Genomic DNA, 15808 nt, shown 5'->3' with positions numbered 1-15808 from the left:
CTGAGGTAAGATCTTAGGGGCTGTGGTCCATTTCTTAAACTAAGAAGGGAGAACATTGAAGTAGTGTCACTCAGGTTACACACACACACACACACACACACACACACACACACACACACTACACTGTGTCCTTGTGTTCCATGACCTGAACATGCTATTACATTGTGTTTAATGTTGAATGAGTTTTGACTGTGAATTCATGTTCCCTGTAGCTTTACTCCTAGGGATTCTTTGAGTTCTGGGTTTAAACTGAATTCTTCTAGGTAGGATTTGTCCTTTCTTAGCTGCTAGAAAGGCATTAAACTCCTGGCAACTTTTATACTTAGTGGTTTTTTAAAAAATGTGATTGTTACTTTATTTCTTGTTTGAGATAGTCTCCTGTAATTTTGGCTGGCCTGGGAGTAGTTGAAGATGACCTTGAACCTGATACCCCCAACTCCTCTCAAGTGCTAGTACAGGTGTGCATCACCATTTCCAGTTTATGAGATTGAACATAGGCCTTTGTGCAAGCTAGGGAAGCATTTTCCAACTGAGTATTTTTTTGTTTTGTTTTGTTTTTGTGCCAGGGTTTCTCTGTGCAGCTTTGGTTGTTTTGGAACTTGCTCTGTAGATCAGGATGTCCTTGAACTCGGAGATCCTTCTGTCTCTATTTCCTGAGTGCTGGGATTTAAAGGCGTGCGCCATTACCACCTGTCAGCTTTTTTTTTTTTTTTAAAGAATTTAAAAAATTTATTCTTTGACTGTTTCATACGTGTATACAATGTATCTTAATGCTGTCAAACCCCAACCCCAGTCCCCTTCCAACCTCTCAGACCACTCCCATACTTCACCCTCCTATGTGGCTCTTGTTCCCTCACTCCTCCATCCACTGAGTCCAGTTAGTGCTGCTAGCAGGCACATGAATGTTAGTTAGGTCATCCACCTAGACAACCTACCAGAGGCCATGGCACAGATGGAGAAATACTGCTCCCTCTCCCACAGCTACCAGTTGTAAGTAGATCCTCACCGGGGAGTGGAGCCTCATGAGCTCCTTCCTGTCTTAGTCACTATTCTGTGGCTGTGAAGAGACATCCTGACTAAGGCAGCTCTTAGGAAAGAAAGCATTTAATTAGGGGCTTGCTTGAAGTTTCTGAGGGTTAGTCCATTCTCATCATGACAGGGAGCATGATGGCATGCATAGCACTAAAGCAGTAGTTGAGAGCTATAACCTGATCCATAGAGAGCAGACAGAAGCCTCAGACCTCAAAGCCCACCCCCAGTGACGCTTACTCCTAATCCTTCTCAAATAGTGCCACTTCCTGATGACTGTAATATTCAAATATATAAGCCTTTGGGAACCATTCTTCTTCAAACCACTACAGCCCTCCCCAACCATGCTAGAATGTTGACTTTGAACTTCTTCTAATCCTCCTGTTTCCATGTCCTGAGTGCTGGAATTACAGGCATGTGCCTCTATACCTGGTTTTTATATGGTGCTGAAGACTGGACTAAGCAAGCACTGTACCCACAGAGCACCCTGTCTGTGTGTATGTATGTATGTGTGTGTGTGAGAGAGAGACAGAGACAGACTGACTGACTCTGGTAATAAAATCCAGCACCTTTTACCTGTTAGGCAAGCACTCTTCTACTGAGCTACCTCCCCAGATCAATATTCTGTCATGTTATTACTCAAGATTTCTGCAACAAAGTGTATCACTTTTTGTACTAATAATGTCAACACTTGGAAGGCAGGAGGATCACAAATCTGAGGCCAGTCTGGGTTATATATTGAGACCATTTCAAACAAAACAATTTACATAGCAATCAATTAGTGGTATTGAAATATGTCCACCTCATTGGTTATCTCCATTGAGTATGGTCAAAACAGGTCAAAAACAGGCATGGTGGCTTACACCTATAATTCCAACACTCAGTAAATGTTGGCAGGATTGTAGTAGGTTTAAGGCCAGCCTTTTCTCTACATAGCAAGTATTAGGGTGACCAGGGCTTTGTAACAAGACACTGTCTCAGAAAACCAAATAGAACATCCAACCCTCTCAGACCCCATAAACAACAATACAATGTTTGAGGGTTTTTTGTTTTGTTTTGTTTTGTTTTAATGCTAGTGATGATATGTCACGGATTTTTGCTTCCCTTTTTTAAGTCTCTAAGATTGCTGGATGAAGAAGAAGCAACTGATAATGACTTAAGAGGAAAATTCAAGGAGCGCTGGCAAAGGACTGCATCCAGTGACCTCTACAAGCCTCTGCGAGCAGGTAACCGTGGCCCACATGACCTCTGTGCAAGGGGATTCTCACTTTTCCATGTGTGTTCTAAGTTAGACTCAGTTGTAAATTCATTTTTACTGGACTTTGTCTGACTAGTGAAAACGCAGGTATTTCCCCCAGATTAACAAAGACAGAACAGTCATGAAGCTCATCTAGGTTCCTGTGAAGTGGGAGAACTGGGTTTGTGAGTCTCAAGCTTTTCCAAGCCCCACGTGTATTTTAAAAACACGCATGAAATGATACGTATGGTCTTGTCATTCCCTTTTGACTTAGTAGTGAATCCTAGGTGGGTAAGAAAGTGAACCTTAACAGCCACTTTGAAATAAAATATGCTCTTTAAGAATTCGATTATTAACATTTGTGTTTACAATAAATAGTATATTCATTTTAGCTAGAAACTTTATCTTTGTTAGATTTTTCAAATGGATCTACTTTTCTTTGAAGTGAGATTATCCTGAGAGAGACGTACTTTTTCATGAGTTGTACCGTTTTGATGTGAATGATTTCTTTCTGTATTTATGAGTTGTAGAAAGAAACTAAACAAATATCAGTTTTCTTTAACTTGGCAAATGTTAACCAAGTGACAACAAATTACTGTGCCCCAGCTCCATAAGTAATTTTGTCTTTTTTCCCGAAACCAAAATTGCACAGATCTGTAGAAGGTGAGGCCTACTGTCTAGTGAACTAGGGCCTAGAGAGGGGAAAGGGGGTCAAGCTGAGGACCAGGGCTTTAACATACAGTCAGCTGAGTTCTGCAAACCCTTTTCCCCAGAGGGATCCAAGTTCAGAGCGGTTTTAGATAAAGCTGTGCAAGCAGATGGAAATGTGAAGGAGCGTTACCAGTCCCATCGAGACACCATCGCCCTTCTGTGTAAGCCGGAACCTGAGCTGAATGCCGCCATCCCCTCTGCGAACCCCGCAAAGACCATGCAGGGCAGTGAGGTGAGAAGGGAGAACTTGCTCTGGGTGGCCTGTGTTTTTGGAATTCTGTTCAAGCTGCTGTGTATAATGACCTGCCAGTGTCTTCTTGTTACCTTTTAAACAGTGAAGAATGAGGCTTGAGGTGTAGCTTCATGGTGGAACACTTGCTTAGCCTGCACCAGGCTTTGGGTTTGATTCCAAGTACCACACAATCGTGCATGCTCACATACAGACACATATACACATGTAGGAGTAAATAGGGTTGTTGTATCTAAACTAGTACTATATATATATTGTATGGTGTAGAATTATTGATGAACATCCTGCTGTTTTCATTTGTTGAGTTCCTTTTGTGAGCTGAGTACTAAGTTCTAGGTACTTCATATCATAACAGTATTTAACTTAGTTTTTATTAAAGAGGGAGGCTTGGAAAGAATAGAAACTTCCCTTGGAGTGCAAAAGATGGGTAGCTTTCTTTGTTTCTTGTGATTTTCTTCTGCATTTCATCATATTCTATTTGGGGCTGGTTTGAAGGGAAAAATGGCCGAGGTATGCATATTAGTAAATGGACAACATCACGATGATATTTCTTTCTTTCTTTTTTTTTTAAGATTAATTAATTTTTTTTATTTTATATGCATTGGTGTTTTGCCTGCATGTATGTCTGTGAAGGTGCTAGATCCTCTGGAATTGGAGCTGCCATGTGGGTGCTGGGAATTGAACCTGGGTCTTCTGGAATATCAGCCAGTGCTCTTAACCACTGAGTCATCTCTCTAGCCCCCATGATGATATTTCTAATGATGGCAGGAAAGAGAAAACCCACAGAGCCTCTGGTTAGGGAAGTCCTAAAGAGGAGAGAAAGTGCAGGCGTATCCAGAGGTGGCCACTTTAAGGTGGAGTGGTGTAATGGTATAGGATAGATGCTTCTTGGTGCATAGGAAATAAGCCTGGGCAAGAAACAGACACTGTATTGAAAAAGACGCATTTCCTGGGATAGTAAATTTCTAAAGTGGTTGATACTATTCTTTATTTCTTTGTATAGAATAATTTTATATATTCTAGCAAGACTCACTGTGTGAGATATTATGTTAAGTACTTTGAAAAATTAGCAAATGAATCATAGAATTATCTCAATTTGTGGTCCAGTGTGGACACTAGTCATGTACAAAGATGACAATGATAGATTAGAAGTTTATAAACTCAGTAGTGAAAGCATAAGGAGTTGTTGAGATTTAGATGGGGTTCTTACATTTCAGTAGTGTGGGGCACCTGGTTTGGGAGTCTGCTTGGGAAGTAGGCACACTGTGAGAACAGTGGCAGAGAAAGTGAACACACGACAAGTCCATCCAGGGCTGAGTTAGCCTGAGTGTTTTTAGAAGTGGTAGAGGACATGGAGAGCAGAACAGCTGCTGGGCAGCACTCTGACAGCAGAGGGCTGCAGAGCTGAGTGTCTAAGGGATGCAGATCTGCAGGACTGACTGACCAGGAATATCAGCTACGTGCCTGGATGTGGTCAGAACATAAGTGTTTGAAGAGCAAGGGATCTAAACAAGAGTATAGCCCCAGGGAACAAAAACAAATTCCATACCCCTGCCCTGTAGGGCTGAGGATTAATCCTAGGGCCTGCTGCATATTATACAGGCATTCTACCATTGAGCTGTATCCCCAGATTACCTCCCTATCCATCCAGATCCACATGCTTTCTGTCTTTCCTCAGAAAACAAACAGGCATCTAAGGAATAATACTAAAATAAAACAGAAACAAATTTGAATAGGACAAAACAAACAAATGAATGAAAAAGACCCCCCCCCCAAAAAAAAAAAAAAACTAAAAAACAAGAAACAAAATATTTAAGATACAGTCTCATATAGCCTGGCTGGCCAGGATCTCATGGTATAGACCAGGTTGACCTTGAACTCACGGAGATCCACTCTGCCTAGGCAAGCACCACCATGCCAGGCTTTCAAATGGCTGTTTTTAATCACAAACGCCCTGGGTCAACTTTGATGACAACAGTTTGAAACAGCTTTGATAACACATGAAGAATGTAACAGAAGTTCATGGTGCATAAACACAGTGCTGAACATTTTCTGGCTACCTGTCAGGAAATCCAGCTTTAATATAGTAATTTAGTGTTGATTATAAAAGACTTTATCCCCATGTGTGATGGCATTAAAGATTAACAAGAAGTGTCTGTTAATACAAATTAATAAAATGGTAACAAATAAAGGCTTAACTAATTCAGATTTTGCTTTAATTCTGATTTTGCTTAGCAAAAACTATTTTATTTATTTATTTTTATTTTGCAAAAAAACATTTTTGCTTTTCCATTGAAAGGGAAACCAAGCCGGGCGGTGGTGGCGCACACCTTTAATCCCAGCACTCGGGAGGCAGAGCCAGGCGGATCTCTGTGAGTTCGAGGCCAGCCTGGGCTACCAAGTGAGCTCCAGGAAAGGCGCAAAGCTACGCAGAGAAACCCTGTCTCGAAAAACCAAAAAAAAAAAGAGGGGAAACCAAAAAACAACAGCCGTATAACTTTATCAACAAGGAACCAGTGAGGTGTCTTAGTTTCTGTTGCTGTGATGAAATACCATGACCAGAAAGCAAGTTGGGGAGGAAAAGGTTGTATTTGGCTTACACTTCCACATCGCTGCTCATCACTGAAGGAAGTCAGTACAGGAACTCAAACAAGGCAGGGTCCTGGAGGCACCCTATGTAGGTGCTGCAAACTGAACTCAAGTACTGTGGAAGAGTAACAAGTGCTCTTAATTTCTAAGTCATCTCTCTAGTTCTTTCTCTAGATCTTTCAATTAGAGAACTTTTATCTACAAGTACTGAGAAGGCTTATCACCATGTACCAGAGATGTGTTGTGGGGGTCCAAACTCAGGCCCTAATGCTTACCTGTGAGCCATCTCCCCAGCCCTCCCAGTGTATAATATTTTTCCAGTATTTTAAACTTACACGCCCTACTGCACCTGGCCTAGTAAAAAATATGACACATAATTAAAGAGGCACCTTAAATTCACTAAATAAACGAGAGTTTAATTCCTAATCTGTTTCACATGTTTTTTTTTTTTAATCTGTCCAAACGCTTAGATTTCTAAGCCTCTATGTAGTTCAAAGTGTACCCAAGGTTTGCAGTTGTACCATAAAAACTCAGGTGCTAGGTAGCAGTGCATGTGTGGCAGGCTCTGTCTATGCAGAGAATCATGTTGAACATGTCATATGGATCACCTTGATCTTTACAATGGTCCTGAAATAGGCACTGTTCTTTATTGGTGAAATTATTAAGGCAATTCCATGTAGTTAAAAGGGAGGTTTATTTTGTCGGGTAACTCACAAGTGAAGGGATAGGTTACAGGGTCTGGGAAAGGTGTAGTGCAGTCCGGCGGTCGGTCTACCTCCAGCATCCAGGGTCCAGGAACCAAGAGAGCCGGCGCATCGGATCTCAGATCTTCAGGGACCTCTCTTGGCCCCTCCTTGCAGGCGTGACAGTTACCAAAGCCTCAGTGGGGGTTGGAACTTCCAGATCAAAGCTGGAATGGCTACCCACTACAGTTCTCATTTTGAAAGTGAGAAGATACAGCTTTCCAGGAACTCACCTGTGCTGGTTATACAGTAACTAAGTCTGTCATGCTGATTACTGGTTGAAATACTATTTTCTTTCCTTCTTTGAAACAATGGTTCTGGGGATTGAATCCAGGGTGTTATGCATTTTAGGCAAGCTGACAACCATGAACTGTATTCCCAGCCTGAAATTTAATCTTTTCTCCCTTCCTCCCCCCCTCATTCCCTCCCTCCCTCTTTTTCTCTTTTGAGACAGGCTCTCTATGTAGCCTTGAATTTATTATGAAGTCCAGGCTGGTCTTACTTAAAACTCAATTATCTGGGGTGCTGGAGAGATGACTCAGAGGTGAAGAGCACTGCTTGTTCTTCCAAAGGTCCTGAGTTCAATTCCCAGCAACCACATGGTGGCTCACAACCATCTGTAATGAGATCTGGTGCCCTCTTCTGGCTTTCAGGGATATGTGCAGACAGGACACTGTATACATAATAAATAAATTTAAAAACAAAACAAAAACTCAATTATCTGCTTGCCTCTGCCTTCCAATGTTGGGATTAAGGCATGCAACATTTTCTTTCTTGTAATTGTTTCACTTTGATAGGTCCATTTGTTTCCAGTACTAAAGTTTTGAATTTTGAATATATAAAAAAATGCTCAGTTCCCAAGAGGTAGTGCAGAGGGGTTGTATTCCTCAGCCTTGAACTTTGTTCCTATGGACGTTCTGCCACTGACCATGTGTGTGTTTGTTGTTCAGGTTGTAAATGACTTAAAATCCTTATTGTCAAATCTTGATGAACTAAAGAAGGAAAGAGAGGGTCTTGAGAATGACCTGAAGTCAGTGAATTTTGACATGACAAGCAAGTTTTTGACAGCCCTGGCCCAGGATGGCGTGATAAACGAAGAGGCTCTTTCTGTCACTGAGTTGGATCGGATCTATGGCGGTCTAACAACTAAAGTCCAAGAGTCTCTCAAGAAGCAGGAGGGACTTTTGAAAAACATACAGGTACATTTATAAGTTTAATAGGAGGTGTGTGTCAGACCTATGGCCATTAGAGAGTGGGAAAACGAAGAATTCACAGAGAGAATGTGGTATATCTGCATAGTTGGCAAAAATAAAGGGTCTTTCCAGCTAGGTTGGCATGGAACTCACTGTGACTATGTGACACAGGTGGATCTCAAACTTTCCATCCTTGCGTGTTGCCTTTGAGAGTGCTGGGGGATTGGGGGATTTATTAAGGCAACTCCATGTAGTTAAAAGGGAGGTTTAATTTGGGGTAACTTACAGCAAGTAAAGGGATTGGTTACAGGATCTGGGAGAGGTGAAGTGCAGTCCAGAGGTGTTCTCTGGAGAACTCAGCCTGGTCTGTCTTCCAGCATCCAGGATCACCAGGAACCAAGAAAGCTGGTACACTCGGATCTCGGGTCTTAAGGGCTCCCATTTCAGCCCTGCTCAGAGGCAGGTCATAGGTAGGCGTGACAGGGGGTAGTACTAGGGGTAGTACTTCCAGGTCAAAGTTGGAACAGCTACCCACTACACTGGGGTTAAGATTTAGAGCAGTGCACTCTTAATGGCTGACAATGTCTATTGGTCACATTCACCTTGTATGTGTGAGGTCCCAGGTTCAATCCCAGTGCTAGAAACAAAGCTGCTTCTCTGGCTAGGGTGCTCTATGCTGCTTAGAAGGCCTTCAGACACATGTTTTCCAAGTCATTTCTAGGAAGAATCAAAATGAGTGGGAATCACTAATGCCTGCAGAATGATCTGGCTAATACATAATAGACTTTAGCTATGTATAAAACTTGAGACATTGCTGTTTTATCAGTGAATATGCAGAATTCTATAGCGGTAAAAGTATTCTAAAATAATCAGTTCTCATCTGTGCGCTTTTTATGTTATAGAATGATAGAAATTAGTACCCATTGTTGATTATATTTTGCTATCATTGAATTTGTGATATTTTTTTACTTAAGAACAAAGTAAAAAGCAGTGTGACACAAACAAATTCCAGGTATTCCTTGTAATTTTGCATATCAGCAATCATAATTTCCTAATTGGAGAAGAGATCAATACATTTTTCATTGTTTTATTTTTGTTCTTTGAGACGGTCTCACTTATGTAGCCCTGACAGGCTTGGTGTTTTTAGAGATCTACTTGTCTCTGCCTCCCCAATGTTGGGATTAAAGGTGTGTACCACTACACCTGGCCCTAGTACAAATATTTTGATTGGCTGTCAAGATGGCTCAGGGGATAAAGGTGTGTGCCATCAATCCTGATGACCTGAGTTCAATCCCTAGGACCCATGTGGTGGAAGAAGAGAACCAGCTCCTGAAATTTGTCCTCTGACTTCTGGATATGTACCATGGCACATGCATACATGCATACACACATGTGTATGCAATACCTATTAAATGAAAGAAAATTTCTAAGTATTTTAAGCTGAATTAAATTTATAAGTAAATATACACTTTGTTTCTTTTACCAAGGTCTCACACCAGGAATTTTCTAAAATGAAGCAGTCTAACAATGAAGCTAACTTGAGAGAAGAAGTTCTGAAGAACTTGGCAACTGCATATGACAATTTTGTTGAACTTGTAGCTAACTTGAAGGAGGGCACAAAGGTATGCGTGCACACGAGAGAGACTAGAGCTGCTAAGTACAGATGGGAAAGGACAGTTAGGATGCTGGTGGTATTTCCAGTGGGATCAAGTACTGTGCATTTGATGTGCTGGTATTACTGCCTTTTCTTCTGTCAAGCTTGCAGAGGGAGAATGCTCAGCAGAGGCAGCACCATTTTGGTGGAACTTTGAAGAATAAATTACGTGGAGGAGGGACTTATGCATTGTAGGTAGCAGGAATCAGAGCTATCAGAAACCAATGACATCTTCTTCAGGGCTAGTTGGGACTGATTTGTGGTACAGGGGGGCACATGGCTTGGATCTCCTGTGCTGGTGGTGTAATGAGGACAGACTTGTGACCTACCCGAGTATCAAAGTAGTTTTCAGATATGTTCTAAGTGCATCCCTTGCTTTGTTCTTTAAAGGGTGTAGAGAAATGTTTTTATTTTATATATATAATTTTTCCTCTGATTGTTTTGCTTTTGAGAGAAGTGATTTTTAAGTTTTCCAGATACAGACTTTCTTCTGGTTCTTAGCTCCATAATGATAACTGAATAAAGTTACCTTAATGAGATGCAGTATTTATTCTTGGCAGTCCTTTGAATAGACAGCACTGTAAAGCCATGGTGTGAGGGGAAAGTATGAATCCATTCATTAGGACTCAATGCTTTGTTCAAGTAGATAAGCCGAGGAATTCTCCAGAGAGCCTTGGGTATTATCTACAGTGACACCTGCATTTTTATAGTTAGTGTACAGGTTTAACTCAGCATGACAATAGATTTAGAGTCATCACTAAATAGTTGGTTTTTGTATAGGGATTGGGAATATGTTCACAGTTATAAAACCTGTAACATACAGCCATTTAATATTTAGTGCCAGTATTCTGTGAACACGATCTGATTAGTTTTATTTTTCTTACCAATCTTAGGTCATATTTAGTACTAAGTTACTCAATTGAGAGTATGAATGTATCTCATGTGAATGATTGCAGCTTCTAGTCTCAGCATCATTGATAAATTAGTGTTAGAATGTATTTTTCCCTGGGTTAGAATTGCTTTTACTTAGTACTTGTATTTGCTCTTTGCTTATAGTTTTACAACGAGCTGACTGAAATCTTGGTCAGGTTCCAGAACAAATGCAGTGACATCGTGTTTGCACGGAAGACAGAGAGAGATGAGCTCTTAAAGTGAGTTTGTTTGTGCATCCGAGTGTACTTAAAGCCACTTTCTTACGTTTGGGGTGAACTGGGTGGTGCTGATGCAGGAATTCCCCTTCTCTCTTCTGCGTATTTCACAGAGTCATAGGGCTACTTGGTCTAGGATGAAAGAATGAAGGAGCAGAACCCCAAGATGTAGAAGTACAGTGGGGCCCCCAGTGAAACAGCTCAGGAGTGTTCCACTCCGGGGAGGAGGTGAACAGTTCAGAAGATAGCACAGTCCCTTCTGCAGAGCCCTGGAGAAAGCTGGGCCTGTATAGAGGGCTGACATAGTGCGTAGTGTGGAAGCAGCTGGCCCGTGTTTATCCTGTGAGCAAGGAGACAGAATTGGGCAACCTTTGACTGACACCTTAAGGGGAGATAGCGCACACCTGGCACTAGACTTTTTATTTGGTAATCTGTGACATCTGTGAGGAACACTATCTGTCCCTGTGTAGGGTAACCCCAATTAAACCCTCACATATGTGTACACACATGCACACTCACACACAACATATACACATATATATAGTTACATACATACACACACACACACATATGCACCCATATATGGATATACATCTACATATATCTACATATATTTAGGAAGCTTGTAAAACTGTCTGTTTCTGGATGGCTCTTTCAAATATCCTTAGTGTTTAGTATCCACCTCCCCAACCCCTCCTCTGCCTCACCCTCCCATTGTCCTCCCTACTTAGACCACCTGTGTTCTATTAGCCCTACCTCCCTTTAGGTCCCCCTTCCCCACCTTCTAGTTTCCTGGCTTGTACAGGTACTCCAAGTAAACACGGATCTACAGTGAGAACATGCCCAGCATTGGTTTTTCTGCATCTGGGTGACTTCAATCAGTGCAATTTTATCCAATTATGACTATTTGCCTGCAAATTTCATAATTTCACAGTTAATTGAAATCTTTTATCAAAGGCAGAATATTTGGAAGAATTGAATACTGTCGCTTGTACTTTATTCTCCTTTCACAAGTGATGTAAAACACCGTGCCAGTGGTAGTTGGTGTCTCCTTTCACAGTGATGTAAAACACCGTGTCAGTGGTGTTGGCGGTGGGCATAGTGATTGTGGCATTTTACTTTTGCTGTTTTGCATTATTGAGCTGTGACTTAATAGCTTTGATTTATATCATTAGTAACTGTAGGAAATTCTCATTTGCCCATGAATATGTTAATTATTGGAGTTTATTAAAGGAAAAGTCTTATGCTAAAGCTTTATAGTATATGCATATATTTTTGATCTTTCACAGTGTGACCTTTAGAATATTAATATTGTCTAAAATGTCTCCATTTGTAAGCAGTATTTACTTACATTAAGTACTAACATCTTTTTCTTTTAATGAAGATAGTGTTTATCTTCCACCTGGTATGGGTGGCAGATGTGAGGGGTGGCTGTGTAATAAAGGTGACTGATTGTGACTTCATGACCACTGGTCCTGGTGTAGATACTTATTGAGCCCTGAGAGGCTGATGGCCATCATGTGTCACTGGAGTGTGTGGACCATAGGGTTTAATGAGACTTGTGAAGTTAATTCTAATTTGCTATTTGAAGAGACTTTATGTATGTCTCTTAACATGTCTGTGTTTTGATGTCTTTTCAATAATATATCTTCTGTGAGTTTATCCTAGTGACAGATCACTGTAGTGACAGATTATTACATTAGCTTTTAACATACAATAGCTCAGTGCTACTTATCTTTAAGTAACAGGTTAAAAAAAATTGTTCTAGAAATTTACATAATTTTATCATATTTTTATCCCCTTGTTTGTTTGAGACAGGCTTTTGATACACAGCTAGGCCTGACCCCAAACTTGTGATCTTCTACCTCTACCTCCCTGGTGCTGGGATTTATTTTGTGTGGACACCGATGTCATACTCGGATTGAGATGTTAGCCCAGTGTCTGAATGGGTTGTAGTTCTCTGACAATTGTGCTACTAGTTTTTGTTTTATAATTAACTCTTACTAGATAAGAGGCAATCTTCTAAGGCTGCTTGCCTAGTTAAGACATTCCTTATTCAGGTTATAACTAAGATGTCTGAAAACAAACCAATCCTTTGCTGGATTTTAGAAGTAGAGTCACACTTCAGCTTTGTTTTACTGCAGTATTAAAGATTCAGTTTCTAGGCAAGAATAGGAACGTGTCTAGAATACTGTCATTTTTTTTTTTTTGGAGGCACTTTTGCTTATTATGTGAAGAAAAGCAAAAGAAATAAGATCTTTTTTTTTTTAAATTTTTTAAACTTTATTTTTTATTTTTTTGGAGTTGAGGATCAAACCCAGGGCCTTGTGCTTGCTAGGCAAGCGCTCTACCTCTGAGCTAAATCCCCAAGCCCAAGAAGTAAGATCTTATAGGTGTTTTTCCTGGTGTCAACCTTAACACCCTGTCTTCCCCAGGGATCTGCAGCAGAGCATTGCCAGAGAGCCCAGCGCCCCTTCCATCCCTCCCCCGGCGTATCAGTCCTCCCCAGCTGGGGGGCACGCGACAGCTCCTCCAACTCCAGCTCCGAGAACCATGCCGGTGAGTAGGGAGTCTTGGATCTGGAGTGTAGTCACCAGTCTAGGGAGGAGCAGCCTGATTGTTTTGGTGACCCGGTGAGTGTTGATGTCTGGAGGGCTGGCTCTGGGGAACTGGTGGCTTCGGATGCTTCCGCAGAGCGTCCGAACGGTCGCCTAGGTTAACAGTTGCTCAGTTTCATTGCCACTCGTGCAATTGTGGGTTTTCGAAGTTCTCACGGCTTTAAAGCATTTGTGAAAAGAATTCGGGGCCTGATAGTAGGTCCAGGAATGTGTCAGAGTGTTGGTGGAGACAGCGTGTGACTAGATGTCAGCACCAGGAAGAGCAGTGGCTCTTCAGAAGTCGGAGAGCAACTTTCAGCCACGTTCTAGACTAGTAAGCTAATGCTTAAGAGTGGGGGTCAAGGGCTGTTTGGTTGCATGGTCAGGAGACCTGTGTCTCCTCACTGTAGTCAGCACTGACTGAGAGCCACACTGCACATTCTGTATCATCGCTTGTCTTCTCTTCCAGCCTGCGAAGCCCCAGCCTCCAGCCCGGCCTCCACCTCCTGTGCTTCCTGCAAACCGAGTCCTTCCTGCTGCTGCTGCCCCCACAGGGGCAGGGACTGCTTCACCAGCACCGCCACAGACCCCTGGCTCTGCTCCCCCTCCACAGGCTCAGGGACCACCGTATCCTACCTATCCAGGGTATCCTGGGTAAGGCAGTGACACCCTGTGTCACCAAGAATTGACTGATTTCTAGCTGTGATTAATCTTTAAAGACAGGCGCGTCCCTTCTCTGAACACAGATCTCACGAATTAGCCATGCTGTCAACTTGCCCAGAAATTAAAATCATGTTATAATTGCTTATTTGAGTAGCTGAACAGTTTTTATTTTTTTCATCTTTCATTTATATAAACATGTCTCTTCTGTGTGAAATTCATGACATGTCCCCTGGCTGCCTTTATTGATAGGAAGCCAAGATCCCAAGGCCTTGTTTCTGTGCTTGCACTTAGAAATCTCAGTGTCCAGTAAACTGACAGCTGGAAATTTAGACAGTTATGGGATGTATTTGAAGGTTAGCCTTCTCCGTGGGAATGTCTATTTATTTGTTTGTTTATTTACTTACTTTTGTGGTGGTGGGAGCTGAACCCAGATCCTCTGGAAGAGCAGCCAATGTTCTTAACCAGTGAGCCATCTCTCTAGCCCTGAACACGAGCATATTCAGAGAACTATATTGCTTCATTCAGATGAATGTTTTTATTCTTCCTTTAGTAGTTAAGATTCAACATTAGTATTTTCTGGGCAGTATTAAAAGTATGATAATCTTTGACTTAATTAATGGTAGGGATGCTTTTTCTCTTGAAACAGGTCCTTTGTCTCGCTCCTCTTCCCTAGAAAAATGAAAAGCTCTTGTTGAAAACTGACTTTAGAATAGTGACATTCACTCTGTAGGGTTTGACTTACCAACCCAGTGTTTTCTTCTCTTCTCACCATCAGGTATTGCCAAATGCCCATGCCCATGGGCTACAACCCCTACGCATATGGCCAGTACAACATGCCGTACACACCGGTGTACCACCAGAGCCCCGGACAGGCTCCGTACCCAGGACCCCAGCAGCCTACTTACCCCTTCCCTCAGCCCCCGCAGCAGTCTTACTACCCACAGCAGTAACTGCCACGTGCCGGCGGGTCAGATCGGAGGGGCAGGACAGCGCTGCCGTCAGTGTTCTAAGCCATGTCTGGTCACTCAAGCATACTTTGCTCTACTGGTTGCCGTGGATACTTTCTGTCTGTGGCTAAAAGCCGAAGGCCGGGCCCCACTTCCACATTTGATCGCACTCGTGAGATTTTGCTGCTTTTGCAGTATGAACACTAGGTATAATAGCATTTGAAAAAAATTACAGTTCATAAAACGTTGAAAATGAGAAATTAAACCTGCAAGTGAAACATTTGAAATTAGCATACTTTATAAGATGCGGTTGGAACAAAGATGGCTTAAGTACTGATATTCAAGGAAAAAGTTTTCTTTTTCTTCTGGTTTATTGATTTAGTTTACTTTCTATTATATTTTGCATAATCAAGACATTGTAAATCTTATAATTTAAAAATAAATTACTTAAGAACAGTTGTCATTGTTATGTTTTGTCATTGATTCTCATTGCTGTCTGGTTCCTTTCTGGTGTTAGCCTCTCTTTTGTATGTTCACGGGTTAAATGTACTGTGTTGAAATGCATGAGCAGCGCCAGGTAGCAGTCAGGTTCAAGGTTGCAACAGGAAAGCACAGCGCTTAGCTCTGCACTTCATCTTTCGTATGCTGATAGTAAGCTCATTTTCAAAAGTCCTATAATGTGGGAGACACACAATTGTTACCAAAGATTCTTCAAATAAATATAAAATTTAAAAAGTGTATATTTAATGTTTCATTGTTAGATTTTCCAAGAAAGTGATGCAAATTCTGGTAATAATTTATTTCCCCCCACCCACAATCTGGTTAAATAAGTAGTTGCCATTGACAGTATCATCTGATGTGGTGGAAAGTTCCCTGTGCCTTTCTCGTCCTTGGTTTCAGCTGGTCTTCTCCTGTAATGTCTAATGCACAGTATGTTTGAACGGATCTTAACCCTTCCTTTTATAATTTCTTATTTTTTAAAAAAAATTTTTTGTGGCTCCTGAAAGCTGAGGTTATTTTGTAATCCAGGGAGCAGTTCAACAGGAC

The 15808-nt window shown here is 41.5% G+C and overlaps 1 protein-coding gene across 2 annotated transcripts in view; it reads left to right on the top strand.

Annotated features, from left to right (window-relative positions):
* The window catches only part of Pdcd6ip (programmed cell death 6 interacting protein), a 57994-nt gene extending 42777 nt beyond the window's left edge, over positions 1–15217 (top strand). For both annotated transcript variants that reach the window (XM_006970267.4, XM_006970266.4), the window contains exons 11-18: positions 2144–2255; positions 3040–3209; positions 7510–7758; positions 9240–9374; positions 10463–10557; positions 12990–13113; positions 13621–13805; positions 14590–15217. In XM_006970267.4, coding sequence (XP_006970329.1) covers positions 2144–2255; positions 3040–3209; positions 7510–7758; positions 9240–9374; positions 10463–10557; positions 12990–13113; positions 13621–13805; positions 14590–14764 — 1245 coding nt within the window. In that variant the 3' untranslated portion in view covers positions 14765–15217. The remainder of the gene's footprint in view (positions 1–2143; positions 2256–3039; positions 3210–7509; positions 7759–9239; positions 9375–10462; positions 10558–12989; positions 13114–13620; positions 13806–14589) is intronic.
* The last annotated feature ends 591 nt before the right edge of the window (positions 15218–15808 follow it).

This window comes from Peromyscus maniculatus, chromosome 7 (genome assembly GCF_049852395.1).
Source record: "Peromyscus maniculatus bairdii isolate BWxNUB_F1_BW_parent chromosome 7, HU_Pman_BW_mat_3.1, whole genome shotgun sequence".
Taxonomy (NCBI): Eukaryota; Metazoa; Chordata; class Mammalia; order Rodentia; family Cricetidae; genus Peromyscus; species Peromyscus maniculatus.
This window is presented reverse-complemented; position numbering and strand designations above follow the sequence as displayed.